This window comes from Rhinolophus hipposideros (assembly GCF_964194185.1).
Source record: "Rhinolophus hipposideros genome assembly, chromosome: 21".
Lineage (NCBI taxonomy): Eukaryota > Metazoa > Chordata > Mammalia > Chiroptera > Rhinolophidae > Rhinolophus > Rhinolophus hipposideros.
The window spans coordinates 27,212,391-27,240,347 of NC_138067.1; the positions used below are offsets into that span (position 1 = coordinate 27,212,391).

General features: G+C 41.7%; 3 protein-coding genes and 1 pseudogene across 5 annotated transcripts in view; 2 read left to right on the forward strand and 2 right to left on the reverse strand.

Moving 5' to 3' along the window:
* Window positions 1–1,075: 1,075 nt before the first annotated feature.
* On the reverse strand, window positions 1,076–16,035 carry GCSH (glycine cleavage system protein H). Its single transcript, XM_081031062.1, has 5 exons — window positions 15,730–16,035; window positions 12,142–12,221; window positions 10,829–10,892; window positions 4,185–4,316; window positions 1,076–3,121 (listed from the first exon to the last, which is right to left on the reverse strand). Exons 1-5 carry the CDS (start codon window positions 15,866–15,868, stop codon window positions 3,024–3,026), a joined length of 513 nt encoding a protein of 170 aa, XP_080887188.1. The 5' UTR covers window positions 15,869–16,035; the 3' UTR covers window positions 1,076–3,023.
* LOC308489649 (uncharacterized protein) lies at window positions 14,495–15,721 on the forward strand. The gene is made up of 2 exons (XM_081031065.1): window positions 14,495–14,968; window positions 15,354–15,721. The coding sequence occupies exons 1-2, from the start codon at window positions 14,930–14,932 to the stop codon at window positions 15,645–15,647; spliced, it is 333 nt and encodes a 110-aa protein (XP_080887191.1). The 5' UTR covers window positions 14,495–14,929; the 3' UTR covers window positions 15,648–15,721.
* Window positions 15,548–27,807, forward strand: LOC308489648 (EKC/KEOPS complex subunit LAGE3-like). 2 transcript variants are annotated; one of them, XM_081031063.1, is made up of 2 exons: window positions 15,548–15,643; window positions 26,939–27,807. In XM_081031063.1, exon 2 carries the CDS (start codon window positions 26,962–26,964, stop codon window positions 27,385–27,387), a length of 426 nt encoding a protein of 141 aa, XP_080887189.1. In that variant the 5' UTR covers window positions 15,548–15,643; window positions 26,939–26,961; the 3' UTR covers window positions 27,388–27,807. The 2 variants fall into 2 exon arrangements, with proteins under 2 accessions (XP_080887189.1, XP_080887190.1); XM_081031064.1 differs by having other exon boundaries at window positions 15,563–15,643; window positions 26,926–27,807.
* The window catches only part of LOC308489842 (polycystin-1-like protein 2), a 74,879-nt pseudogene continuing 66,704 nt past the window's right edge, over window positions 19,783–27,957 (reverse strand). The window contains exons 24-28 of the transcript in view: window positions 26,034–26,170; window positions 22,346–22,430; window positions 21,761–21,862; window positions 21,082–21,206; window positions 19,783–19,908 (exon numbers count right to left, since the gene is read on the reverse strand). The product of the transcript in view is annotated as a polycystin-1-like protein 2 (transcript). The remainder of the gene's footprint in view (window positions 19,909–21,081; window positions 21,207–21,760; window positions 21,863–22,345; window positions 22,431–26,033; window positions 26,171–27,957) is intronic.

Below are 27,957 nucleotides of genomic sequence, written 5' to 3' on the forward strand. Positions count from 1 at the left end.
AAATCACATAGTGATCAACAACAAAATTGAATGATCTGTCAGTTTGCTTAGGTCCTCCTTCAGTTCTGTTGAAAATAGAAATTTGATACCATCTGACCAGTAGGATTTGTTACCCAGTCATTAGTTACTTTCTCTGTTTGTGGGAAGTATCCCCAAATCTTAACTAAGATTTACTCAATGACTTAAACTTGATTGAAAGTGTATTCTCATAAGTACATATGGAAGTTGAAAGATCTGGTAACTGATTTCCTTCACTAATTGTGTCCTACATGTGTTAAATAGGCTAGTAATCACTATTGAAGTCTAGCAGGTAGAAGCCCGATAGCATGATTGAGTAGAAACATTAAGAGACAAGTGTGTTTGGCTAGTCATGTTTAGAAAAAGCCAGTATAGACTGAATCAAGATATCAGCAGTTCTGGTAAAACAAAATCTCAGAGTTGGCAAACGGATGTTTCAAAAACAGAAAGATGGGGTCGGGAGAGTATGTGGAAAGTACTTTGTGCTCAACTTTTAATTTAATCTCTACAAAATAGTCTATTTAAAACGAAAAAAAAGACTGGTGAGGGTAGATGGTAAGTAGTAAAACCATGTTGTAGGGAAGAAAAATAATTTGATCTTGATGTACAGTGAGGGCCCTCTCTGAAGAAGGCAGATAGATGTGTGATTAGGTCTGAAATAATAGTGATTGCTGAGGAGTAATGAGGGCAGTTAGCATTTTTTAAAACTGAAGGTGGGCATTAGCAACCCCAGAAAAATTGGGAAACTTCAGAAATTTTAATTTGCTGAGAGTTGATCTGAAATACCAGCCTCATTTTCATACTACGCAGAGAGCCTTCCAGTGCTTCTGGCCACTCCTGGCAGCGCATGGCAGCTGCTTGTGGCAGCCCTGCTCCAGGGAGAACCGTTGTTCACAATCTTAGCTGTAGAGGGCACAGCTCACTGGCCCATGTGGGAATTGAACCGGCGACCTCTGTGTTAGGAGCACTGTGCTCCACCTAAACCACCGGGCTGGCCCCAAAAAATTCGTTTAACACTTCCAGGTTAACCTGTTCCATTTCTTGAGTTTTAATTATTAGAAAGCATTATTCAAAACCTTTATTAAGCTGCTCTATTCATTCAAAAGGAACATGAGGTCTGATGAATTATTGATTTAGTCCATTTGGAGGGTCATTCAATGCCTATTATTTTTGACAGCACTATAATAGAAATGAGGGTTGAATTGGCTCTACATTCTGAATAGTAAAAGAGAAAGTTGTCTTAATATTCTGCTCTTTGAAAAAAACCCAGAGTGGGTATAAGAGCAAGTGTCTTTGGAAAAGAATGACAGAATACAAAATTGCCCGTCTCTTTCAAACTACAATCATTGATGTACTTACACTGTAGAACATTCATCCTTCCCCCTCCAAGATTCTCATTTAAGTATTTTTTATAGCAACATTTGCTAAGGAACTGATGAAAAGTGGGTCAGGAAATATGAAAATCCTAACCATGACTTCCCAGCTTTTAACAATCGCTTATCCTCTCCATCACCTTTCTTATCTGTGAAATGGTTATTGTTGTGAAGATCAAAGAAGGTAATATGAGAGTACCTTCAAAACAGAAGAGTAAATCTGTGTAATTATTACTCACCCTTTTCTATTTCCAATGAAGTCAAATTAATTAACCTGAATAATAATTACACAAGTAGGGAGACAATCACCCAGTATACCTTGGATACTTTTTTGATAAGGGTGCAAAGATACAGCTCAGCAGTGATATGGCCATTGGCAGTCTTGGAAAGAATGGTTTCTTTTTGCTGAGGAGCAGGAAAGATTTACTTAAGTTATTTACCTATCTACTTCCTCTAGGTTCTCATATTTGCTGTTTGTTCACCATCAGAATATAGTAGTGTCTGAATACTTTCCTTTTCCTGTAACTGGAATAATGATAGAGGAGTTTGTCTGCTATGTGTGCATATATATTTATATGTGTATATAATATTCCCCTCAAAATATCAGCATACTACAGTTGACTTAATTAAAATACCATTTTGCACTCTAAATATGTTTAAACTAAAAATGCATATTCACTGAGTCAGTGTCTGAGCTCATAAAGTTTTACTTCTGTTCCCATTACTTAAGTGGAAACCTGAATGTGGTTTAACTTTCTTAAAGATGCCATCTGCTATACTGATGAAACTTCCACCATCCCTTGTTTTTCCTCTTCTCTCTTCTAACTTAGCATGATAGAAAAATAATGTCAGTGGTTTCTTTTTCATGATATTTAAGATGATCAAAAAAGTACTTAATACTATCGAGTAATTAGATTTTTGTTTAAGGAAAACCAGATTTATGACTAAAAGGGAACATTTTCTTGAAACCTTTCATTGTTACGGCTTAAATTTCTGTTTAAAAACTTTCCGTAAGTTAAAATTAGCATCTTCACAAATATTAGCAGAGTCACTAAATGAAATATTAACAGCAAAACAAAAAACGTGATTAATAAAGAAATTGAATGTTTTATTAAACTTTGTTCTCCTGCAAGGCTGTTGCTTCACTGTATAAAAATAGCACCAGCAAACGCAGTATATTGCAAAATTAAGACAGAATTGTTCATCACCTGATACTGTAACAGCAAAAGCTTTTCTCCACTGCCAGTTATTTCAAATGTAAAGATCACTAAGTATTCTGACCCAAATCCAGAGATGAGTGTAAGCAAGTTATAATACTATATAGTGCTTAAGGTATGTTATTGTTGAATTACATAAATTTTATAACTGCATTTTACCTCAAATAGTTTCAGGAATTCTGAACATTGAACTGTAGCCTAGCCTAAAAATATCATAGGGTGTTATGAAGATGTATGTTGTGTTTATCTGCAATCATTGGAAAGTTAAAGGGTATTTTTTTCCCAGAAACATTGTAGTTTCTTTTCCATTGGTGTTACTAAAGGTTGCTATTTTAAATCTTCTATCCACCACTAATTTAAGACAACTATGCTAGATTAAATTGTTTCACACTGCTTTATTCAGGGAGTTCAATTCTCACTCCTCAATAGACTTTATGTACTTCTCGTAGGCTTCTTCACTCATCAGCCCCTCTAGTTCTGAGGGATTACTGAGCGCCATCTTGATCAGCCAACCTGCAACCAAACAAAGTGTCTTATATTCCAGATGATCATTTTCAAGAGTAAAAGTCAAGTTCATTCAAAATGTAACATAAATTCTTTAGTGCCCCAAAATTAATGTAATATTCTTTAACTACAACAACTCATTATTTAAGAAGCTTCACATTTTAGCCTTAAGAATGAAATTAGTATCCTGCATATCACAATTGAAAAAATAACAGCTAGAGTAGATTCCACCATAACAGATGAAGAACTCTTAGGTTGTAATAAGCATCAACATAGCACACTGACGACTTCACACGGGATCCAAATATGTAAGATCAGGTATATCTTTCTTAACAACAGAACACCAATACTGTAACTACAGATGTGAAAGACATTACAAAGCAGTAGTAGAGTTAGAAAGGCTGGGTGACAGGCAACAGAGTACTACAACCTAATCCCAATCTTGCCATTTATTGGATGTGTGACCTTAACAGATAAATCCTTTGGGGCCTCAGTTCATCTACAAAATTCCTACTGGCCTACCTCACTGGCTTGCTGTAAAGATGAAAATGTGAGAAAACTGAAAATTAACGAAATAAGTATTCTATCACCACCTACATCACACAATATAGATGCCTTATGTTTGAAGAGGTAAATACTTTGGAAGTGTTTACAATGAGTCTACAACTATGATTCTAAGAACCCTATAAATAAGGCAGTGCTTTTATCAACAGAGATCTTTTTTAAAAAAAACTTATTTATTTTAAGTGTGTTTTCCCAGGACCCATCAGTTCCAAGTCAAGTAGTTGTTTCAATCTAGTTGTGAAGGACGCAGCTAGCTCACAGTGGCCCATGCGGGGATCGAACCGGCAACCTTGTTAAAAGCACCGCACTCACCAGCCACCCCCTATCAACAGAGATCTTAAACATAACTAGATATTTGGCTAATGTGCGTTTTCCTGTTTTTTAAAGCAGAACATTTAGTACCAAGAAGTGCAAAAGAATGAAGTCACAGTCAGCTAACTCTGGCCTTAAATTCTAGGTTAAATGTTAACTAAAGCAATAATCCTTTGAAAAATTTCGAACAACTTACCATCTTCATAACAAGATTTGTTGACAAGTCCTGGGTTTTCTGCAAGAGCTTCATTAATTTCAGTTACTTCTCCTGATAGAGGAGAATAGAGTTCACTAGCAGCTTTCACACTTTCCAAAGCACCAAACTCATCTAAATTGAAAAAGTGAAAGAAAATATTAAATGTCAAAAGTTTATAACCTGAAAATTCAAAATGTGGAAAAATGGTCACTTCTAATACAGTCATGATAAAAAATTCTAAATATCTTTAATTAAAAATAAAACACAGGTTTTGTCATGCTTATATATCACCTATGAGACGGGTATAAATATTCTCAGTAAAGTGTACTTACTTGTTCTAAACAGAGTAAACAAATGGTGATGTACCTGAATACCAGATGTGCTTGAGTTCAGTGAAACTCAACATTCTCTCAATTTACTGAGACTCAGAAAAAACAAAATGAACATTTTAGAAGATTCCAGTACTGGTGAAGTACCTCAGACCAACCTTCCTACCGATAGCAATTATAAACCCTCAACAAAACACGCACACACTCAAATACAACTGTATGAAGGCTCTGGAGAGTGACCAGAAGGGGAGTCAATGCTTAAAAAAAGGGACCCAAACTGGGTGAGATCTTCATTTATACAATTTGTATCCTGCTAACACCACCCCATCCAAATAGCAAAGTGTAACAAGATCACAAGTGAAAAACAGTCTTATTTGAAGGGTCACAAGGTGGAATGTGGGGCTGCCAAGGTGTTTGGAAAATGGGGGTTGAAATTCTAGAAAGAAGCCATGGTGAAGAGAAAACGTCATCAACAGAGAGATCCCCAAAGGACCCACAGTCCCACCTGACAGAATTACCAGAGAAACTTAAAGTAGCTATTATAAATATATTGAAAGACTTCATATGGGGGAATATTTGCAAAGAAATGGAAATTTTAAAATGGACATTTCTACAACTGGAAAGTATAATATCTAAAATTTTAAAAATCACTGGATGGCATGAACAGCAGACTGGATACGACAGAAGAAAGAGTCAGTGAACATGAAAAAAGATCATGTAAAATTAACCTATCTAAAGAACAGAGTTAAAAAAAAAAACAACAAAGGCTGAAAAGTGAGACTTAATCACCTATAGGACAATATCAAATGGTCTGAACTGAAAATAAGAATGCAACATAACAAAATTTTGGGGGTATCACTAAAATAATACTTAGAAGCAAATTAATCTTTTAGCTTTGATTTTACTTAAAAAAGAGTATCTTAAAATCACTAACCTGGATTCTAAAGACACTGGAAAATGAACAAAACTGTCAGTTTAAGGAAAGGAGGCAACACTTGAAAGGAGGACAATACTGCTTATTTCTTTTAATGGCTTTTAGCCTGAGGAGAGGCACCAATCTGTGTAGTGTGGGGCACCCAAATTCTCAAAAGAAAATCTCAGTCTTACTGGCTTGGAAAACCAGGAGACAAGAATTTAGGGCCACTATACCTACTGGGAAGTAAAGTGGGAAATCCCAAGAAGGAGAGAGACTAAAAGGAAAATCCCAAATTCTGTGTATAAGCTCTACCCAGGTCTCTGAATGATCCCCATACCATTCGTGCACAAGGTTGACTCCAAGTATCCTGGCTAGGCTAAAAGAATGAAACTAGATTTTAGCTGCCACCCACACGGCAAAGAGTGTTTTACAGTATGAGTAAAAAATTCAAGTAAAAAAGTACTTACAAAACCCAGCAAAACCAAGTTTCCACCTTAAGAAGCTGGATAAATAAATTAAATTTAAGTAAGCTAAAGGAAGAAAACAAGATATGAGCAGAAATCATGAAATGAAAAATAGAGAAAATTAACAGAAAAAATTTGGTTGTTTCAAAAGATCAATGAAATTGATAAAAAGCTAGCAAGTCTGATCCAAAAAAGAAAAAAACACAAATTATCACAAGGAAAGAATAAAAAAGGGATCCTCAATACAGATCCTATGAATATAAAAGGATAATAAAAAGTGGATAATGTAAACGGATAGTAAAAATGAGCGTCTTTATGCTGAATTTGACATGAAATGGAAAAATTCCTCAAAAAAATAACAAAACCAATGTAAGATAACATAAGATATGAATAACCTTATCTCTATTAAAGAAGTTAAATCTGTATGAAAAACCTTCCCATAAAAAATTTCTGGCTCATATGGAGGTATCTCAGGAATCTGAAAATGGAACTACCCTATGATCCAGTAATTCCACTCCTAGGCATCTACCCGGAGAAATCCAAAACTCCAATTCAAAAATCTGTATGCACTCCTATGTTTATTGCAGCACTTTACACAATAGCCAAGATATGGAAACAACCAAAATGCCCATCGGTAGATGACTGGATTAAGAAGCTGTGGTACATTTATACAATGGAGTATTACGCAGCCATAAAGAAGAAAGAAATCTTATCATTTGCAGCAACATGGATGGATCTAGAGAACATTATGTTAAGTGAAATAAGTCAGAAAGAGAAAGACAAGTACCATATGATCTCACTTATATATGGAATCTAAAGAAAAGACTATGAATGAACTAATCAGAGTCAGTTTTGGGGACGCAGAGGAAAAACCGAGAGTGGTTAGATGGGTGTGTGGGAGGGGTTTGGGGATAAGGGGAAAGGTGAAGGGATTTGGAAGCAGCTGGTAACCACAAGATGGCCTCAGGGTTTTTCTTTTGAAAATTAATTTGGGGAAGGTATTCTATAATGTTGTAAAGATTTTGTTGGGTATCCGATGGACATGCGTCCTATTTGGGAGACCACCTCAGGGATACTGTGGATTCCTGATCATGGCATTGTACATCAGAAGCTAAACATTAATGAATGCCAACTATAATTTTATATATATAATGTGATGGTTCAGTGTGAGGTCGGAGGGATAGTGGATGGGGGGAGGGGGGTTCACAGTATGAGGGATATAAATGATGAACGTCTAAGTATTACCTTGTTTTGTACACCTGAAACTAATAAATAAATTAATTAATAAAAAAAAAAAAAAAAAAAAAAAAAAAAAAATTTCTGGCTCAGATTTCACTGGTTAGTTCTATAAAACATTTAATGAAATAGTATTAATCTAGCACATTTTCAGAAAAAGAGAGGTAGGGACATTTCCAAATTTATCCTGTGAGGCCAATATCACTTATTCCAAAATTTGACAAAGGCATTATGAGAAAAGACCAATCAATATTCATCATGAACATAATGTGAAAATTAAATCAAATCCAGCAATATTTTTTAAAAGAGAATTTTTTGCATCATGACTACTGGGAATAAAAGCTTGGTTGAACATTCCAAAATAAATCAATCTTTTTCATCACATTAATGGAATCAAGAAGAAAACCCCTACAATCATGTCGATAGATGGAGACAATGAATTTGACAAAATTCAACATCCACGAGTGACACATCTCTCAGTAAACTACATATAGACAGACAGTAACCGCGCCTCATCTGATAATGGGCATCTATGAAAAACCTCACAGCTATAAATCTATCATGCCTGGTGATGAAATGTTAAATGCTTTCTCCTATTCTCACCACTTCTATTCAACATATTGAGGAACCTGGCCAGCACTAAAGCAAGGAAAAGAAATAAAATGCATAAAGATTAAAGAACACTATTTACAGATTACATTATTGTTTACATAGAAGATCCAAGGGAATATATACAACTATTAGAATCAGTGGATTTAATAAACCCTAACTAAACACAAAAGCTAAAACTATATGAATGTTACAAGAAGAAAGCATGGAAGAATCCCTTTCTGAACTTGATAAGGGCCAGAGTTGTTCAAGCTTTCTCTATTCCATTCACAGTGCCCTTAGTGTGTCAGTAACTTTTTATGGTGATCCCTAGACTAAAACAAATACCTAACAGTTTAATTTATTAAGAGGTTAGGTTCAAACTAATTAGAAGTTTTTACATTCTAACAACTGAGTAGCTGTCTGAAAAACTAATACACATAAATTGAAAGGAAAATGTGTCTGTTGCATACTGTACAAGTTCTACACCAGGGAATCAGACTGAATATCAACTACTGCCTTGTTTGATGTTCCACACTGATTTTCATGAAGTATTTGTTTCAAAGATATATTACCCAAAGTAATATAACGAGATCTACTATTGAAACTGTTAACTACAGTGACCTACGAGTTTGTGTGGTGGCCAAAAGATGTTCAAAATTTAAAACACCCCACAGTACCACATGGCACTGGTAGTATATATACCCTATTATTATATTATATTATACCATATTACATTATATTATATCATATTATATTACACCCGGTCTTATATTAATTTTTTCTCCAAAAGACGCATTAGAGTTGATTGTCCGGGTAGGTCTTATTTTCGGGGAAACACAGTAATTTGGGAACTATATATGGAGATAGACAAAGACTTCTTAGAGAAGACACAATGTTCTATACATAATTTAAAACATTAATAGCTTGTACTTAAGAAAATGAAAAGTTATGACAAGCTATGACAAAATATTCACAAAATACATATCTGAAAAAGGATTTGTATCTAGAATATATAAAGAATGCCTACAAATCAATAGTAAAAAGACAACCCAAATAAAAAATTTGGTAAATGGCTTGAGTAGAGACTTCACACACACAAACGATGTGAGTGGCAAAAAGCACATAGAAAGGTTCTCAACAATAATCTCACTAGGGAAATGCAAATTAAAACCACAATGAGGGAGATGTGCAGCGCCTGACTCGCATACTGTTGGAGAGAATGTAAAATAGAACAAGCAGTCTTACAAAGTTAAATATATACACTACAGAAATTCCACTCCTACATATATATACTTACCCAAAAGAAATGAAGACATACGTTCACAAAAGACTTATACAAAGGTTTATAGTAGCTTTCGTCATAATAGGCCCATATTGATGTAACACAAAAATCCATCAACAGGAGAAAAGATAAACATGTGTTATATTCATACAGTGGGACACCACTCAGCAATAAAAAAAAAACTGATCACTCAACATGAATGAGTTTCTAATTCATGACATTGGACAAGAGACATCATACATACTGTGTGATTCCTTTTAAATGAAAAAGAATAGCTTTGTACCCTCGCACAACTTGCTAAACTTGTCTTACTGTCCTGAACCATAAAATAAAGTGATTAACATCTGCCCCACAGGGTTGTTGTAAAGGAGATAACACTTGAATTGTGCTCAGGGGCTTCCAGGAACACAGAGTAGCCAATGGGGACAGAAATCAGATAAGAGGTGGTCTACTGAGAAGGGTTTTGCTTGGGAAGGTGTACACAGTATATGTTTGTCAAAACTCATTGGATTGTACTCTTAAGATCCATGCACTTTCACTGGATGTATCAATTTAAAAAAAAAAAAAAAACCCTAGCAGAAAGTTTAAAGAATGCATTCATTAGTTCAGGGATATTACCCAACATATTTACATTAATAGAATTTTTTAAGCACAGAAAGGTTCATGCTGCTCACTGTAAAGAGATGTTCAGAAACCTATGGTCTCCTGCTTAAGAGTAGCAGAATAGGTACACAGTAAATAAAACAATGTGAGAAAATAAAATAAGAACTGTGCTTTGATGTACAGAAAAAAATGGACAAAGATTATCAATCACAACAAGAGTTTTATTATGACATCAGAAATGGTTTCTTCAAAGAGGGATGTGACATTATACTATAACGATCAACTAGATTATGGAGAGCTAGGAAGCAGAAAAAGTTCAAACAAGATAAATGATGGGGAAAGTTGAAACAAAAAAAGACATGACCAGTACTGTCAAAGATATTTAGAAAGTAGTTAAATTCTGTAGGTCTGTCTTATATATGTCAAGGAACCTATGAATAATATATGTGGTAGTACTGGATAACATTTATCAAGCACTAATCTTATGCCAGACATTATGCTATATTACATTTAATCATTACAACTCTATGAAGTAGGTACCATTATTATCCTAAGATGTAGAATAAGCATTTTCCCCAAAATCACACAGCTGACATGTTGTGGGGCCAAGATTTAAAACCAGGTTCAAATCCTTCTAAGCTCATTTTCTTTCCTGATATTCTTTAATGCATCCAAAGAAAAGCAGATTTTAGTTTTTAAACTTAATAGACCTCAGCTATATTACGCTGCATCAATGTAAGTGTGTGGAGTGGGGAGCGAGGGTTCCTCTACTTCTTCCTACCTTCGATTATAGTATCTAAATTTGCTCATTATTCTCCTCGCCATCATCCCTGGGTGGCAATATAACCCAGATCTGGCTAATAAGATAAAAGAGATAAAAGAGAGAGCCCGTCCTTCTCTTCCTACTTTTGGATATTGTCATTTGAGAATGTGCTGCTTTCAGATTTTGTTGGCATTTTGTGACCTCTGACACAGAGGCAGAAAAACTACCAAAAGAGGTTGTGTTTTTTATGACTTTCACTGAGCCACACAGCCAATCCCATATTCACCTATGTCCAGACTGTTGTATAAGACATAAATTGCTATTGTTTAATCTACTTTTGAGTCTTCTGTTACTTGAGTAAAAAGCACTCTAATTGATCCAGGGGGCAAACAAGTTATTCAAGGTAAAGAAAATTCATGGCGTGAATCATGACACATACCAAGATGAGAAAAACACTCACCTTGTTTGTTCAATTTTGTCCCAACTTCAGGCAAACTACAGTAAACAACATCTCCCAAAGCTTCCTAAAAAGAAAAACAAAATACCAAAAAACACAAACCTCTAAGAAATCAAATTAAACCTCCTAAAAAATAGGAACAAGCCAATCACCAAACCCCCTATAATTCAGATAGTAGTACACATTTTACACTTAATGGGCCACATATTTTGTTTTTTCTTACCCTTTAAAATACAAAACTATTCTTAGATTAAGATCTGCAAAAAAACTGGCCACCAGCTGGATTTCCCACAAGCAGTAGTGACCCCCGTTGCAAACCATATATCCCCCAAAAGATTACTGTCTCCTTTGAGATGAAACACACTGCTTTTTCACCTCTGCAGTTTTACTTAGTCCATTTCTCCTACTGCATTTGCTGAAATCCATTGATTCTGTAAATCATAGTCCTCATGCCTTGTACTCCCTGAAGGCCTTGACTCCAATAAGAAGTGATCTCTCCATCAGGTGAGTGGGTTAACACCCCTTGTACCACTCAGGTTACCATCATGTAATGTTTTGTATGTCATTTTCCATGTAGGTAATTACCCTCATAGATAAACTCTAGGAGGTGAGGACAACACTTAAACAGTATTTCACAAAGCACCCCCTCTCTCTACTGGGCTTCAGTAGATACACAGATATGTCAATGAAGATACAGTTGTGATTGACTCTCAATTCCTGATATTCCAACATTTCTCAAGAATTCTATATACTTTCATCAGTTACATCTCCTTTCCCCCTCCTGCCTCACCCTTCACACAGATCAAGTTGAAAATCACTGACCTGTGCTATTTGGCTTCTTGTTTTCTTTTACACAATATCTCAAATATGGGATGAGTGGGCACGGGAATTAAGAGAGAAAAAGATAGGCTAAATAAAAGTTTTCCCTCTGTGTAATTTGTACCAATCTAGGTTTTCCCTCCTCTTCATGTCCCCCTAGTTATGTATCTCTGTATCTACAAAACACCGTCAACACTTTTGCTTCCTCTTTTTCTGTTTAACTGCCCCAATACGAAACAAACATATTTCTTTCTTGAATAAGATTTTCCTACTTTTAGTTTTAAATGTTAACCTTTCAATGTCTCTTAAAATGCTGCCCTAACTAAATTATGTTTTGCCTATTTAACTTATGATTAATATTTTTCTAAGGGCCCTTTGATGGCCCTTTCCATCAAAGGGCCCAAAATATTAAGGGCAGAATAAACAAATTTTAAAAGGTAGAGAAAATCCAATTTAGGTGAGAGCAGACTCTTAACTATTTCGAGACAATCCAATACCTGTGCAAAATTGCTGATTCCCACTGTTCCAATACCATTTTCTGTTGTTATCCATTCATGTTTCTCTGTGAATTTACGCACTAAAATAAAAGACCAATATTTCAGAAAAGCAGTATCATCATTTCTTAAAAAGCATTTTTCGTATCAATGCTGTCAAAAGGCAAAATTTTCCCAGTATTTGTGTTTGACTTAGTGACATTGCTTTTCAGTAGTACACTGCCCAGGAAAAAAACAGATCATGTGAAAAGATGGCACATCTTCTCAACAGTGGTATGTATCACTTAGACAAAGATGGATTGATGTGAATACCCTGTGCATCTTCTGGAGATTTGATTATTTGCTCTAACATTACTTAGTCTAAATCATACACACAAAATTTTGGAGGACATTTCCAATATGTATACTTATCTACTACTAGTCTGTCTTGCTAAAACGTCTGTCCCTCTGAAGACAGACTTGGAGTGATCAGTTTGGGGAGGAGCACAGAGACTGCTGCTCATAGATTATTTAACTTAAAAAATAATAATGTGCCTCTTTAGTAGAGTTGACCCAACAGAGCTTCACTGCAACTTGGTTATAAAATGAAATCTTACATAAAATTGGCCTGGAACAATTATAACTTCAATGAAGTTCTTAAAATTCTCCTTTAATGGATTTCAAGCCTGCCCTGGAAGAAATATGCCACCATCATTTAAAGAAGCAAACTATAAGATCAGAACTAAACAGTCACCTCAGCTAAGGCATTAAAACTGGTGGAAAGTCAAGCTCTGCCAAACATTCACTGGACAGATTAGCCCTTGGCTTTATGAGCTTCTCTTCAAAGACGTGATGGAACTATTCAAGGATTCCTGGGAGAAAGACTGATCAAAGTTCAAGAGATGTGAAAAAAACTTATTTAAGGTTTAATGTTAAAAATACTTGCTTTAAGGAACAAGTAAATTTTTAAAAAGCATATGCTATCTTCTTAAATAGATACTACATTCCAAAGTGAAGTATTTTTCTGAACATAATGCATCAGAAGTTAATAGGAAAATGGTTCAGTAATTCCAGTCCTGCTTTAAAGTAAGCCTTGCTAGTTCACGCTTCCCTTTACCCAAAAGACAGTTGTACTTAAAACAGCATTAAACTACTTTGTTACACAGATCTGATATGCAACAGAACGTAGAGTGTAGCTTATTACTTTCTTTTCCCCTAATCAGTAAAAAACTTTAATTTCTTACTCTTCAGTGGAAGAAGTTGCAAAGTCTGACACAAAGGAAATTTGCTTTGCTTCACTCCACTTCAAATAACTGAATGCTTCATGTCAATCTGATCTTTTCATAAAAAGGTTAAGGTTTGTACTTGCTGTTCTGACTGCAACACTCTAACGCTGTTTGCCTTTTCTTAACTATTTCCTATCTCACCTAAGAAGCTCCTTCCAGACAGAAGCCTGGTCCAGACCTCCAACTCTGGACTCCTGAGCCATTCAGCCTCCTCCTCCCACCCTGACCCGCAAACACATTCACAGTACTACAGATAAAGCTTGTTTGTTAGTTTTCCCCAGGAAGTAGACCCTAAGTACAAAGTAAGCAAAAGCAGAGCTTATATTTGTATTCCCAGTTCTAAACAATGCTTGGCATGAGTAAGCACTTAAAAGTTGGAATGAAGTAATTTTTTAAAATTTAAGGGGATTCTGAGAAAAATATCTAGTATACAGTTGTCTACGACACTCAATTCTCTCTATCATGCCCTGACAACTCTAGAACTGGCAGTTTTAATCTAATATATCTTTTAAAGTAAGGGCTGGGGAACTATATAGTATGTGACTTCTTAGACTATTGTCCTGATTTGGCCTTGCCATCTTCCTAATTGTAAAGATAATCTTAGGAGTAAGATCACTCTCACATTCAATTTAGCAACTGAGCAAGTTTAAACGAAGCAGCAGCAACGTTACTAAATATACCGAGGGCCAGTTGACTTCAAAGTCCATTAAGTCTTTTTAGTAGGCCATGCTTTTTAGGCTAAAGACAATGGTTAGTATAATTCTCCTGTAACCCTTGGCCCAACAGGAAAAAAGTGGACAGGAGATTAGGTAAATAATTACTTTCTTACTGGGCCTTGAGGAACAGCTTTTGACCTGAGAAAATTAGACATTTTGAGTAACTTGTGAAAAATTTTGAACTTCTTTCAAAATAATTAGATAAAATATATTAACATTGGTCAACCATTTGTTTATTTGATTTATACACTAATATTTAACAACAAGTAACATTTGTCAGTATGTGTCAGGCTATATGTAACAGTTACATTATATCATTTCATCCTCCCAACAACTGTGAGGTAGGATTACCATTTCCATTTTTCTGAGGCGGGAAATAGACTGAGAAGTTAAGTGACTCTATCAAGATCACATAGTTAGTTCATAAAAGGTGTAAGTAACCAAAATTGGAACTCGGGTTTCTGTTTTTAAAAACCTAGGTGTTCATCCAGATCTTGGGTATTGATATTTAGGGCAATATTTAACTAGATTACTGTTTGAAAATGCAAAAACCTAACAAATAGTCAAACACTGAATAATCAAACACCATAGATTTGAAATTCAATCTCATCTGAGAAATGCTTTTCCTTTATATTCAAATTGGTAACGCACTGATATGTGGCATCCACAGAGCTTAGGGATTATAATAACGGGGTGGGGGAATAAGCATCTTTGTATCAGACTTTGGAATAAATACATTTATCAACTCTTCCAGGCCCAAACAGGTTTCTAAAACAATCAACTTGATGAGACCACAGCCATCGCAGACCGATGCTCCCTAAGAAGCCCGAGTTCTTCTTGGTGCAGTTGGTTAGTGTCTCAAGTATTTGCCCGCGATGTTAAGAAAACGTTTTTTCCGCCGAGATAACTGCTGAAGGAGCACAGACGGGCCAAGACATTTACGGGCAGGTCCCCCGGTTACTTCAAGTCCATGTAAATTGGGCCTCATTGCAACCCTAACACACATCCAAGACTCAACATACACTTGAGCAGAACGTCTTCTGTAAAAAGTCCAGAAGACGTTATCTTACTGTTTTTAGGCAATAACTGGGTCTTCAAAGTTTTGCTCGCTTTAGCTAGTAAAAGTCTAGACCCTGGGCTTGAATTTCAGTAAGTGCTCTTGCCTTAGTTTTACTTCAGAGTTATCAACGATGGTCCGTGGAGCAAACTAAAGCCTATCTGCCTCCACTTTTAGGGTCCACGATGCCCACAAATGCGAGCTAACCTACGGTCACGAAGGCGCTTGGCTGCGCTCGCCGAAGCTCGGATGACGCTCCCGCCCGAAGGAGCGGGACTCGGCGACAGCGCGTGTGCTCCAGGCCTCCTCCCCCCCCCCGCTCGCTCACCCGCTGGACAAAGGCTGCGGCGTCGTCCACGCCACTTTGGGAGCGGAGCAGCAGCCAAGGAACTAGTGATCCCGGCAATAACAAGCGTGCGCAGGAGCCGCCTGGCTCGACCCGAGGCGAGAGGCAGCGAGGACGAGAGGTAAGGATCAAGGCCGGGAGGGAGGCGTCCCAGCTCCCCACGCCCCGAGGCCGGCGTGCTCGCCCCACGTGCCCGCCCGCGCTTACCCGAGAGCAAGTTGGGGCCGGTGCGCAGCGTCCGCACGGCGCCCACCCTCAGGCCCCAGGGCCGTGGCGCGCAGGGCGCCGAGGCGGCGCGCAGGCTGCAGGCCGCCGCCCGCACGCTCCGCGCCGATCGCAGCGCCATGTTCGCCCGAGTGCAGAGGGTCGTGGTGCAGCTCCTCCGCCACCGCGCAGTCGGGGTCGAGGTGGAGCGGGGGCGGGGGCGGCCCTGGACTGGAGCGAGCCGGCTGCGCCCGGGCGCAGGGGCGGCCCCGGGCGGGGCGGGGCCTGATACGGCCGCGTGCGAGGGGGCGCGACTCGGATTGGGCGACGCGCAGGAGGGGCGTGGGCAAGCGGAGCGGCTTGAAGCCGGGAAGGGACGGCGGTCGAGGGGCGGGGACTAGTGCGGAGGGAGTGACGGGGCGGGCCGCGCACCGATGGGATGGGCGGAGCCTCCCGGGGAGGGGTGGGGCTACGTCCCCGGGCGTCGGGCGTCGCTTTAGGTGGAGTGGAAGCGCTGGGTCATCAACTCCGCTCTACGTGACTGGCTCTGGTGGTGAGAGGTGCTGCAGGCTGGAATGGCTCTGCTGGGCCAGTACATTACAGTGCCCTTGTGCCAGGGGGTCTCGGGTAACGCGGGGTTCTCCCAGTCTTGTTAAAGGATACGTCCTACCCTCCTACTGAGGATCAAGGTCATCCAGAGTGGGGATTCATAGCCAGGTCCAAACAAAATCATCCCAGCCGAAGATGGTTGTTGGGCATTGGTCAAAGGTGCGCTGACACAAATGCAGTTTCTCTTTGACCTTTTGAAAACAATCCAAGAATCCACTTTATTACTTTACAGATCCCAAAAGGCTCAGGGTATCCAAACGGGACAGACAATCATAAAACTCATAGGGGGCAAGTATTTGCCCAAGAATCAGGAGTGGCTCTTGGTACAGACTCGACTGGAGCCAGTCAGTTAATGCAGGAGCAATCAAAAAGCAGAGTCAGGATCTAGCAAGGCTCTTGCTTGTGCAACCAGCCCCGTGACCAAGGTCTTCTGGGAAAAGCAGAAGACATATCTCCATCCAAGAAGACAAAAAATAATTAAGTTCTGGGAAAGACCTCACCTTCAACACAGATTTTACAGAGTGGGCATGAATCAGCAAAGAAACACAGGCGTGAAAAGCACCTCAAGCCCCACACCTCAAATATTACAGAGTGGGTTCCTTGAAGTGTGTGTGATTGAGTGTTTGTTTGGAAGGCTCGTCTTGTTGCACTGAGCTTCTGCCTCACATAAAATTGGGATTGCTGGCACATCTGTGCAGAGCCTTGCAAGAGCTGTCATGCTCCATTTTCATGGGAGTAAATAATAGCCATTTGTTGAGCCCTTGCTATGGGTCTGGGACTGTGCAAACCTCTTTCTGGTTTAATCCTCCCCAAACCTCTTTCTGGTAGGCAAACTCATTTCGTACATGAGGAGCTGGAGGCACAGTTTAACTTGCCCAGTAGTGGAATGGGGCATGGCAAGTGCTAAAGAATTAAGTAGAACAGGGCAGGATAGATCGGGGCACTGGGTATGACCTGGGTATGACCTGCCCACAGAAGGGGAAATCGCCTTTCCTGCTTGCTGGGACCAGAGGAATGGCCTGTTCCAGCAACCAACACGAGGGGACGCTCAGATAGTCTCCTGAGGGAAGTACGGGAAGCAATCTCTGTTGTGGTCTGGATCTAGCTAGCTGGCGTTGGCAGGAGTCACGTCATGGAACTGTCCTCCACACATAACATGATGGAAGGCGTTGCCAGTTTGATATTTACAGTCAATAGAGAAGTGGAATTTAGATGGGAAAGATGAGAAAGAGAAATGAAGAATTTACAACCTCTCCAGATCTTAGAACTTTTCCTATTTGAAACAGACTGTTTTGTATGCATCTGGGTAGGTCTCTGTACCAATCTATTCAGAGACATGTGTACTCCTTGCTGTGGGTTAGTTTATGAGCATCTCTTCATATATAGCTCATGTTCATACCTGATACAGTAAGGAATGGTTATGGGTTTGGGGTGGATAGAAGATGATGAAATCCCCACGGTTTTATGTATATTGCATGTTATATGCCTCTCTCTATAAAGGATCTTGGGTTTTGATTGTCAGGGTACTAAGGTGGGATACTGATTCAACTGTCATAAAAAGACATTTAAGCTCTCATCCAGATAAAGGGCTGGCAGTAGTTCAGCTTCAGGGTTGATTAAGTCAGCTGTTTAAAGACTTCATCAAGCATGCATGTTCCTCTCATCTTTTGGCTCTGCCATCTTCACATTGTTCTCTGTGGTCTCAAGGTAGCTGTCAAAGTTCCAGGACTCTTACTCGGACAATGTCCAGCAGCATAAGAGCCCATCTCTTTGGGTCTCTTTTTATTAGCAAGCAGAGCTTTCCTGGAAGTGTCCTGGAGACCTCTCCTGATTTTTCACTGGCCACACTGGGTAATGTGCACACTAAACTGCTGCTCACTGTCAAGGGAAATAGATTACCTTTACTAAGGCAAATCAGGTTTACCTTGAGGTGGTTACAGGGTCTTGTATGGGAGGGGTAGGTGACTACCTAAAAAAGTTGGGATTCTGAAAGCGAGGAGGAAAGTCTGAAATGGGTTTGGAGCAGGCAACCTGGAGTGTCTCCTACAATGGGTGTGTGAGGAGGAGGAGAAGACAGGTGAACTGGAGAGGATGTATGAGGTGCTTCCCCCGTGTGAGGGATGGGAAATGTGTACTCATCCACACAGACGCCTGGGAGCCTTTTATTATCTAGACGTGATTCTAGAGCATGGTTACGGTATCTAGTCTGACTGCACACTGGAGTCACCTGGGGGGCTTAGAATATATTGACACCTAGGTCCCAGCCCAGAGATTCTGATCTATTGGCATGAAGTCTAGGGATTCTAGCTAGCATGCAGTCAAGGTTGAGAACCGCTGGTTTAGATCAGCAATTCCCAACGTACCATCTAAGGAAGACTAGCCCTGATCGAGGTGCTGCAGTACTGAATGCCTTGGTCAAAGAGGTTTGGAATCGTTACACACTTTGTCGCTCGTGCTATCTCATCCCAGGAGACGCATAGTGCACATGCAGCATATTAAAAGCTCTGACAATCCCCTGGCTAAAGAATTTATGTGACCTTTTATAACCCAGTGTTGCCCACATTTATTTGATCTAGAAACATTTGGGGGGCAATGACAGCTGTTATGGGTTGAATCGTGTCCCCTAAAAGGATACATTGACGTCCTAACCTCCAGTACCTCAGATTGTGAGCAAATTTGGAAACAGAAATTGTTGCAGATGTAATTAATTAAGATGAGTTAATAATGAATTAGGGTGGGTCCTTAATCCAATGTGGCCAGTGTCCTTGTAAGAAGAGGAAAAGAGACACAAAGACATACTGGGGAGAAAGCCATCAGACAGAAAAGGCAGAGATTCGAGTGACGGGTCTGCAGGCCAAGGAATGCCAAGGATTGCTGGCAGGTGCTGGAAGCTAGAAGAGAGGATTCCTCTATAGGGCTTTCCCAGGGAGCATAGCCCTGCCGACAGCTTGATTTTGGGCGTCTATCCTCCAGAACTGTGAGACTATACATTTCTGTTATTTTAAGCTACCCAGTTTGTGTCCTTTGTACCAGCTACCCGACCCTAGCAAACTAATATGACACCCATTAGCCTCTCTCAGTTTGGGAAACCCTGAATTAAAATCATTCAAAGGCAACCCCTGACTAACCGGGAAGATGAAATAATTAGTCTGTAGAGAAGACTTTTCTTCTCGAACTCCAGACAATATTTGTTTAATTTCTAAGAAGAAATACATTTGAACAGTCTATCACAGTAGTGGCATTAGTACATATGTACATACATATTTTTGTTAGTTTTTTACTCACCAGGCTTGGTAAGTCATGTATGGACACAGAAAAACTTTGACTGGAGAGATGACAGAATTGCTGGTAAGTGTAGGCCCGAGGCTCTGGCCTCCCCTACTTTGCAGATGACCATGTGTGGACAAAAAGCTTAAACCTGGGCACAGCTAGGGCAGGTTGAGGGGGTCAGGCCTCTGACAGCAACTCAGGCTGCTCCCTCCTGCTTCCAGGCCCCTGTCTTTTACAGTTAATGCCCAAGAAAGTGAGTATTTTCATCAGCAGCAAATCAACGGTCTCTCCTTCCTCTGACAGCTGCAGAGGGAGAAAGAACCATTTGATGCATATAGAAACATTCTCTTTGGGGCCTTCTCTTTCTAAGGGAAAATCACGGTTTTATTGTCCATCTGGTTCCCTGCCAAAGTCGCTTCACTGTTTAGAGTTGCTTTTGCATTGGGATTCACCTCCTTCAGGGAACCCCAAGGGTATGTGCTTACCTTTATCCCCAGGGGGTTCCTTCTTCCCCTCCGATGGAAATGACAGAATCCCTCCACCACCCCCATCAGAGGTGGCTGGGAATTTGTGTACTAAGCCCCTCATGCATTGCTGCTAGGATGTGAGATTATGCAGTTGCTTTGGAAAATAATTTGGTGGTTTCTCAGAATTTAAACCAAAGCTGCCAGATGACTTCTTGAAATAAATTTCTAGGCCCAAGATGGAGCCACTTCTGCTTGGAATGCCATGTCAGCAAAACAAAACTTATATAACTTTTGTGTTCCTGTAAATGCTCCCCTTGACCAGAAGAAATGCAGTCTATCCAGTCAGCCAATGGCCAAACACCAAGCCAACTCGGGGCTCTATTTGCACTTATTTCCTTTTCCTTCTCACTCCAAACAGGGCTGACTATGTGGCAACAGCCAATCCGATCTTTTCTATTTTTCTCTTCCTTGTTTTTTATTCCTTACTCTATAAAAGCTTCCTGCCTTCCATCCCATTTGGCAGTTCTCAGAATGGAGACTGTCCATGAAGTGTTGAAGTTTGTTTGTAGCACCTAAATTATCTTTTTAAATTATTTTTTAACAGCTTCTTAACCTTGGCTGTATATTGAAATCACATGGGGAGATTTCAAAAATACCCATGTTCGCATCATTCATCCAGAGATTCTGTTTTTATTGGTTGTTCAGGTGCAGTAGTAACAATTTCCAAAACTCCCCAGGTGATTCTAATGTACAGTCAGAGCTGAGAATCACTGATGTAATGAACAGAGTCCCACCCTGGGAATCAGGAGACCCCTTTCTAGCTACCCTTCATTTGCTTGTGATCTTGGTGAAGTAATTTCCTCCTTCTGTGCCTTGGTTTCCCCTCCTATGAAATGAGAGCTTTGATCTACAGTGGTCTCTCAAGTTCCCCTAATGTCGAATGCTACTCAGCCAGCCTCTTCCTAGTTCAAGGTCAATGACTGTTGAAGAATAGACCAAAGGGATTCACCTGATAGTATTTTTCTTCATTGAAGGCCACCAAGATGACAGAGATAGATTCAGCACCACAAATGTCATGAACACAATGCAGGACCCAATTAGGAAGGAGCCGAGAACTGGGCTGTCGTCCAGGACCTGGCAGGAAGAAAGCCAGTCCTTCCTGGGGGTCCTGTGTCCTATTGGCCACTTCCCCTACTAGGCACCCTCAGAGCTGGTCCTCAGCGATTGAGCCGGAGGCAGAGTCTTGAGCCGGAAAGATCCTTTTCTCCCTGGGGACTGACAGTATGGGCAGTGCTTTCAAGAGCTGCCAGGTAAGGAAAGGGCAGCACCCCTGTTCCCCACTGCTGCCATTTCCAAATTGGGCACCATTTGTGGCTAGGGCCAGAAGCATTCCCTTGCAAGGAATCCCCCCCTCCCACCCAGCACAGCCCTGTCCTGAGTAGCCAGTACCTGATGTTCTTCTGTAAGCTGAGGTCCCCAGCGTGAGCTGTGGGCCCTAGTGGGACTATCTGCCTGGAGGAAGAGGGAATCTTTTCATTTGTCCATTGTTACCATTGGCATGGACTTGCCAGGCATGGCCCCAAGCGGTGACATCCACTGGGAGGCATTTGAGGGAGGTGCTTTTTCCAGCTTTCATGAAGGCTTGGTGTGGATGGCAGTGTCCATGGCCCCCCACCCCACCCCATTACCTCCTCACAGTTGAAGATTCCTAGCTGAAGGCTGATCATCATCTCTGCTGCATCAAAGAGGGTTTTGTAGGAACGGAGTTTCCAACCAAATATTAAGTATGACTGTTACAGAGTCTTCATGAATAGGGAAAGCAGAGTCAGTGGTCTGGGTCAGCCGTAACTTGGCCTGGCCTGGCCAAGCTGTCCGTACCTACAGAAGTGTGCAAGTTGGTGTGAGGACACACCCGGTTCTGTGTGGGGTGCATGTGCACGTCTGGGGCTCAGGCACCAACCACTAGGCCACTACTGATTCACTCAGATGGCTTCTCTAAGACTCAGGAATGAAACTGGGCTCTCTGAGGCCCCGTCCTCTTTGCTGTGGGGAGTTGGGTTAGATGGACAACAGGCTTGATGGACAGAGCCTTCCCCCCACCATATTTCCCCCTCATTACAGCAGCCCCCACCCCAGGGCTGTTGTGTCAGAGGGAAGCCCAGCACTCCCTTGGCTCTCTCAGTCTGTAACTTCTAGTTCTAGAGGACACTGCAGTGTCCCTGCAGCCCATGCACTGCCCACGGAGGACTGAATAAATCCACCTGAGCAGATACCCAAGCTTCATTCACTGTGGACGGCAGTCCCAGAAAGACGATGATGTCGCCAAGGGCAGCATTGACTGCTGCTGTCTCGCTAAAACTGATCACCCCGTGGGAGCAAGACGGGAGACTGGGTCTCAGACCCTCTTAGCAGCTCAGCCAGAGTTCATCTGGGCTCAGTAAGTCCCAGGATGCAGAATTGGGCTTATCTCAGCGGCCATGACTGCCTGCAACAGGTCTAGGAGTCAGAGCTGTCCCGATTCCCCCAGTTAGGTGGTGAGGAGCCAGTGATGATGGACTCAGGATAATGACAGTGATGAGGACGGTGAGGATGACGATGATGCTGAAGGAAACGAGTGATGATCTTGGTGATGAGGAGGAGGATTCTAATAGTGATGACTAGGTGATGCAGGTGACAGTGAGCGCGATGGTGACGGTGATGTGAGGATGATAGTCAGGATAGGCCGGTGATGGACATGACACTTCATGGGGCCACCACCTAGCAGTCTTGGCCAATGGCTGTAGATCTCTGGAAGAATGCCAAGGGAGGAATCCTCCCAGGGTCAAGCGGACGGAGGTGAGGGAGTTCTGTGAGCCTCTCCTCCCAGTTCGGGGTCCTTCTGCCACGTCCTGCTGTTTGAGTGAATGTACCCACCACCCTTACATTTGAAGGAAGGACGGAAGCAACCATTCACTTGCTGTGCTAAGTGAGGGCCTAATGAACTTTAATTGCATGGTGTCATTTGACTTTTAAGACCACTGGATGAGGAAATATGCTATCTCCATTTCACAGAGAAGGACAGAGGGGTGGCACAAGGTCAGAGCTAGTGGCATAACTAATGGGAGAAGGATGATAATTGCAATCAGGTGTGTCTGATTCCAAAATCTAGATTCTTCCCCTTCTCCCACCCTGTATCTCATTCCCCTCTCATGCCTTTGCATCGATTCAATCTTAATGGTGTGTCATTAAAAATGGCACAGATACATATGTATTGACAAGAAGGGAAACAGGTTATAGAACAAAATTCTGTGATCTTAAGTTTGTAAAAGCATTTCATACGTATATATAATGCCCTACTGAAAGCCATGCTTCTACCTAATGTCCTGTCCTCCAGAATCTTCCTCCCCTTCCTCTCCTTTGAGCTGCTGGTGTGGATGGTTGCTCACTCATTGGGCTCTTGCAGCACCTTTTCCCTGCCTCTTTTAAAATACCTAACCTTCTCTCATGGCATTTGATTGTTCACATATGTGGAGATAACCAAGTAAGCCCTCCTTTATGGTGACAATTAGCTCTAATTAGAGCGCAGTTCTCAACCTCAGCTACATTTCAGAATAACCAGAGGACCATGAAAAATACTGGTGCTGGGGCTCTGTTCCCAGACATCCCAATTTAGTACGCCTAGGATATGGCCTGGGTATCAGGGTTTGATTATTTCCCTGGGTGATTCTGCTGAGGAGCCAGGCCTGAGAACCAGTGGATTAAAGGGAGATTATGAAGCAAATCATTTGGTCTTAAAAAGTACTTTTAAAATTCAGGATCTGGGGGGGCCAGCCCAGTGGCTCAGGTGGTAGGAGCTCCATGCTCCTAACTCCGAAGGCTGCCGGTTCTATTCCCACATGGGCCAGTGGGCTCTCAACCACAAGGTTGCCAGTTCAACTCCCTGAGTCCCCCAAGGGATGGTGGGCAGAGCCCCATGTAACTAAGATTGAACACGGCCCCTTGAGCTGAGCTCCCAGATGGCTCAGTTGGTTGGAGCACGTCCTCTCAACCACAAGGTTGCTGGTTCGACTCCTGCAAGGGGTGGTGGGCTGCACCCACTGCAACTAGCAACGGCAACTGGACCTGGAGCTGAGCTCCGCCCTCCACAACTAAGACTGAAAGGACAACAACTTGACTTGGAAAAAAGTCCTGGAAGTACACACTGTTCCACAATAAAGTCCTGTTCCCCTTCCCCAATAAAATCTTTAAAAATAAATAAATTAATTAATTAATTGATTGATTAAATAAAATTCAGGATCTGGCTATAAAATGGCTTGTCGATTCCAACAAGGAAACAAAATTTACAAGTTTCTGAAGTAAACACAAACTTTGGTTATTTGATTAATCCAATTCAACCGAGGGTTTTACATAATACCGAAAACTTAACCATACTCAGGTTTCTATCAAAAGTGGCAGATCTCTTTTATGTTTTCTGATACTTAATGTAAAAAGAGAACTCTCTTACTGTACAATTGTTTTATAACCCATCTAAGCAAGAAACCAGTGTGTGGATATCAAGAATCAAGTATATTCTAGGTCATTGTAAGGAATCGTAAAGCACGGCTAGTGTGGGGACAGTGCTGGTTCAACAGTCACACTGGCTGTCAATGAATTCAGTCATGTATGACCTAAAACTAACTCACCATTGTTCCTTCCTAGAACTTAGGCTTTGTTCTCTAAGCAGGAGTCGACAAACTTTTTCTGTAAAGGGCCAGATCATACGTATTTGAGGCTCCGTAGGCCAGTTTCTGTCCCAACAACTCAACTCAGTTGTAGCAGGAAAGCAGCCATACAGGAATGAGAGAGTGAGGTAGTGTTCCAATAAAAGTTTATTTACAAAAACAGGCGATAGCTGACTTTGGCCCCGAGGTTATCTTTTGCAGACCCCCCTCAAGAGCTAAAACATCTTTAAGTTCTCAAAATAACTGTTTTGCATAAGGTTTACAATCAGTGTAAATTAGAATACAAGTATTTGTGATAATTTTTTAACTCAAAGGACTCGATTGATGCTGAGACACTTTTATGGAAGGGGGCCTCCAGACAAGGTGGAGTTTTTGTCATATATTTGGTGTGGCAACATGGATGTGGCACAAAGAAGAGCTCATTGCGGGTTTCTTGAATGAATGACAGTCCAGAGCGGAGGTTAGGAGTGCAGCATTCAAATTCTAGGCCCTGCATTTCCTTGCTGTGTGACTTTGCAGACAATTTAACCTCTCTGAGCCTCAATTGCCTTATCTGGGATAAAAAGGATGATGATAAGATATCTTAGACGTTTCAGGAAGATTGAGTAGATGAGATAATGCTTTTAAAGCAGTGTCTTTATGACTGTGTATGGCATCCAACAATAACTCAATAAATGTTAGCTACATCTGTAAAATCAGTGAGTCAAGACACACAAATGGTTCAAAGCAGGACTGGGACCCTGGAGACACACAAGCTAGGTCTAAAGGACTTCTCTGCCACTTTTTAGTTGTGTAGTCATAGGGAAGTCACATTACTTCTCTGAGCTTCCAGTTCATTATTTGTAAAATGGGGTGATAATAACCTTTTTTCCCATGGGTTCTCATGAGGATCTGACGGGTGAGTGCGTCCTGCCCAGCAGAGTGGACAGTTGGAAATTGGTAGCAGATGCAGGTTGAAGGCACTAATACTTGCAAAAACCCTGCCCAAAAGGCTCGAGGGACCTTAACTGAGTGTCACTTGGTCCTATGTTTTGATAAGATTTGCAAAAGATACTGTTTTATTTTGTCTTCAGACCACAAATCTGAATCTAAGTGATAGCTGTAGTTACTTTTTAGAGTGACCGTTGATCCTCTGAAGGTCAACAAGACTTCAAAAGCTCCCCCGACCCCTGGGCCACACAGAGCTCCAGGAAGCAGGGCCAGTGGTAGGACGCGGGGCTGAGGCAGAGCCACTTAGTCCTCCCCGTGTTTCCGGTAGCGCTGGATGTTGTGCTCTGCCAGCCTGGTCCTCTTCACAAACACCACCACGGCACTCTAGCTAGCCAGGATGATGGCCAGCTCCAGAAGGTTCCACTTGCTGTGAAAATAGCACCACTTTTGCTTCCTCAGGAGCTTACCCTGGGAAAGGAGCCAGAGGTTCTACCAAAGGCTGTGGCGAGAACTGTGCCCACTCTCACCCCCCAAGATGGCTCCTTGCACCACCCAGGACGTCCTTCTGGGAGGGGGTTGGATCCTTGGAGGTTTCTCAAAGCCCTGGTTCCACAGGCAGAGAGTGCTGGGGGCCTCTCCCCAACTTTGTGCACAGACTCTATCTGCTGCCATCATTAAGCTGAGCTGCAGGATTTGGGGCTGTGTAAGAGTAAATACAGCATCTAATAAGACGAACATTTAATTCTCTCTGATGCAAAAGAAGGGGGGAGAGGAAAGATAGTCCCCACCATAGAGCATTTACTTAAGAAAACTTGTAATTGTGAACTCTTTCCCTGCCCCTTTGAGATGTATGTAAATCTTTTTTAAAAAGCTAAACAAGCCTCCGGCCAGTTTTACAACTCAGGAATGTCTTTCTCAAGGACCTGAGAGCCATCTCTTTGAAATGTAATCATCAAGGAAGATAGCACCCCACCCCCACCACGCCCACCCCCACCCCCGTCTCTCGGTTTCCTTGAGAGGGTAGGTGCCTAACGGCAGTCATCTCGATCCACATTGCAAAACTACCCCCTGTTGTAAACATAGGAGAGGTTTATTTTTCCTTTTTGATAAAGGTAATGAGCAAACTCAGGTGGCCACCCCAATTACCAGGAGAATTTAAGATGGACTAGTGGAAGAAACGGGGCTGTAAGTCCTCTTAAGGATTAACGAGCCTTCATTTTAAGAATGTATACGCAGGTGGAAGGCGGAGCGCCGCGGCCATGCGGCGGGCAGCGGACGCGGGCTGCACCGGAGCGGGAGGCCGGCGAGGCCCGGGCAGGGCGGGCGCGGCGGCCCCAGCGCCGGGCGGAGCTCCTGGTGTCTCGCGAGCACAGCATGGCCCAGCGCCGGGCGGAGACGCAGCGTCCACGGCCAGAAGACCGGGAAGCCGCCTACATGTATTCGCCCTCAGTGTGCCTTTCCCGTCCCCCTTGGAGGCTGACATCGCCTGTGGGTCTCTGGCCCCAGATGCGGACCCCCACCCAGGGGCCGTTCGGAAGGAGCTCACCGTGAGCGGCACCGTCCTCGCGGTCCGCTGGGGAGCTGCTGATTCTCGCCTCCTCCGAATGTCCATCATCAACTTTCTTGACCAGCTATCCCTGGTGGTGCGGACCATGCAGCGCTTTGGGCCCCCTCTTTCCCGCTAAGCCTGAGCTAGGAAAAGGGGGCTGAGGCCCACCCAACCTTGTGTCCCCCTAGGCAGTGGATCCGTCCTACGACAGTGATTATTGCAGTGGTTGCCACTTTATTATGGAGCCCTAAATCTTTTGCCTGTACCGGCCCTTGGGCACTGGGGGTTCACTTCGTTTGTTTGGTCCTTACTGCAGACAACAACTGAGCTACTATTCCACGTCTGATTTTCTTTTAAACTACAGCACCTAATATTCTTGCCTTTGTCCCAGGGTTGGAGGAGAGTTCTGGGATTCAGATAGTCAAGCACTACCAGGTAACTGAAGACAATTTAGGAAATGGAAGATGGGTCCTGTCGTTCAGTATTAACTACTGTCAACATTTTGGAATCTTTCCTTAGTTTTAAAGCTGTATTTTATCTAGTTAATGTATAACAATAATAATAAAAAAAAGAATGTATATACAATGGGTTGTATCTTCCTGGCGGTATCCAAGGGTGTGATTTCTTTGTCTTTGCATTCTCCTTAGCGGATTGCGTAAGATGTATATCACACTCTGGTTAATGCTTTTTCAATAATAAAAGTTTT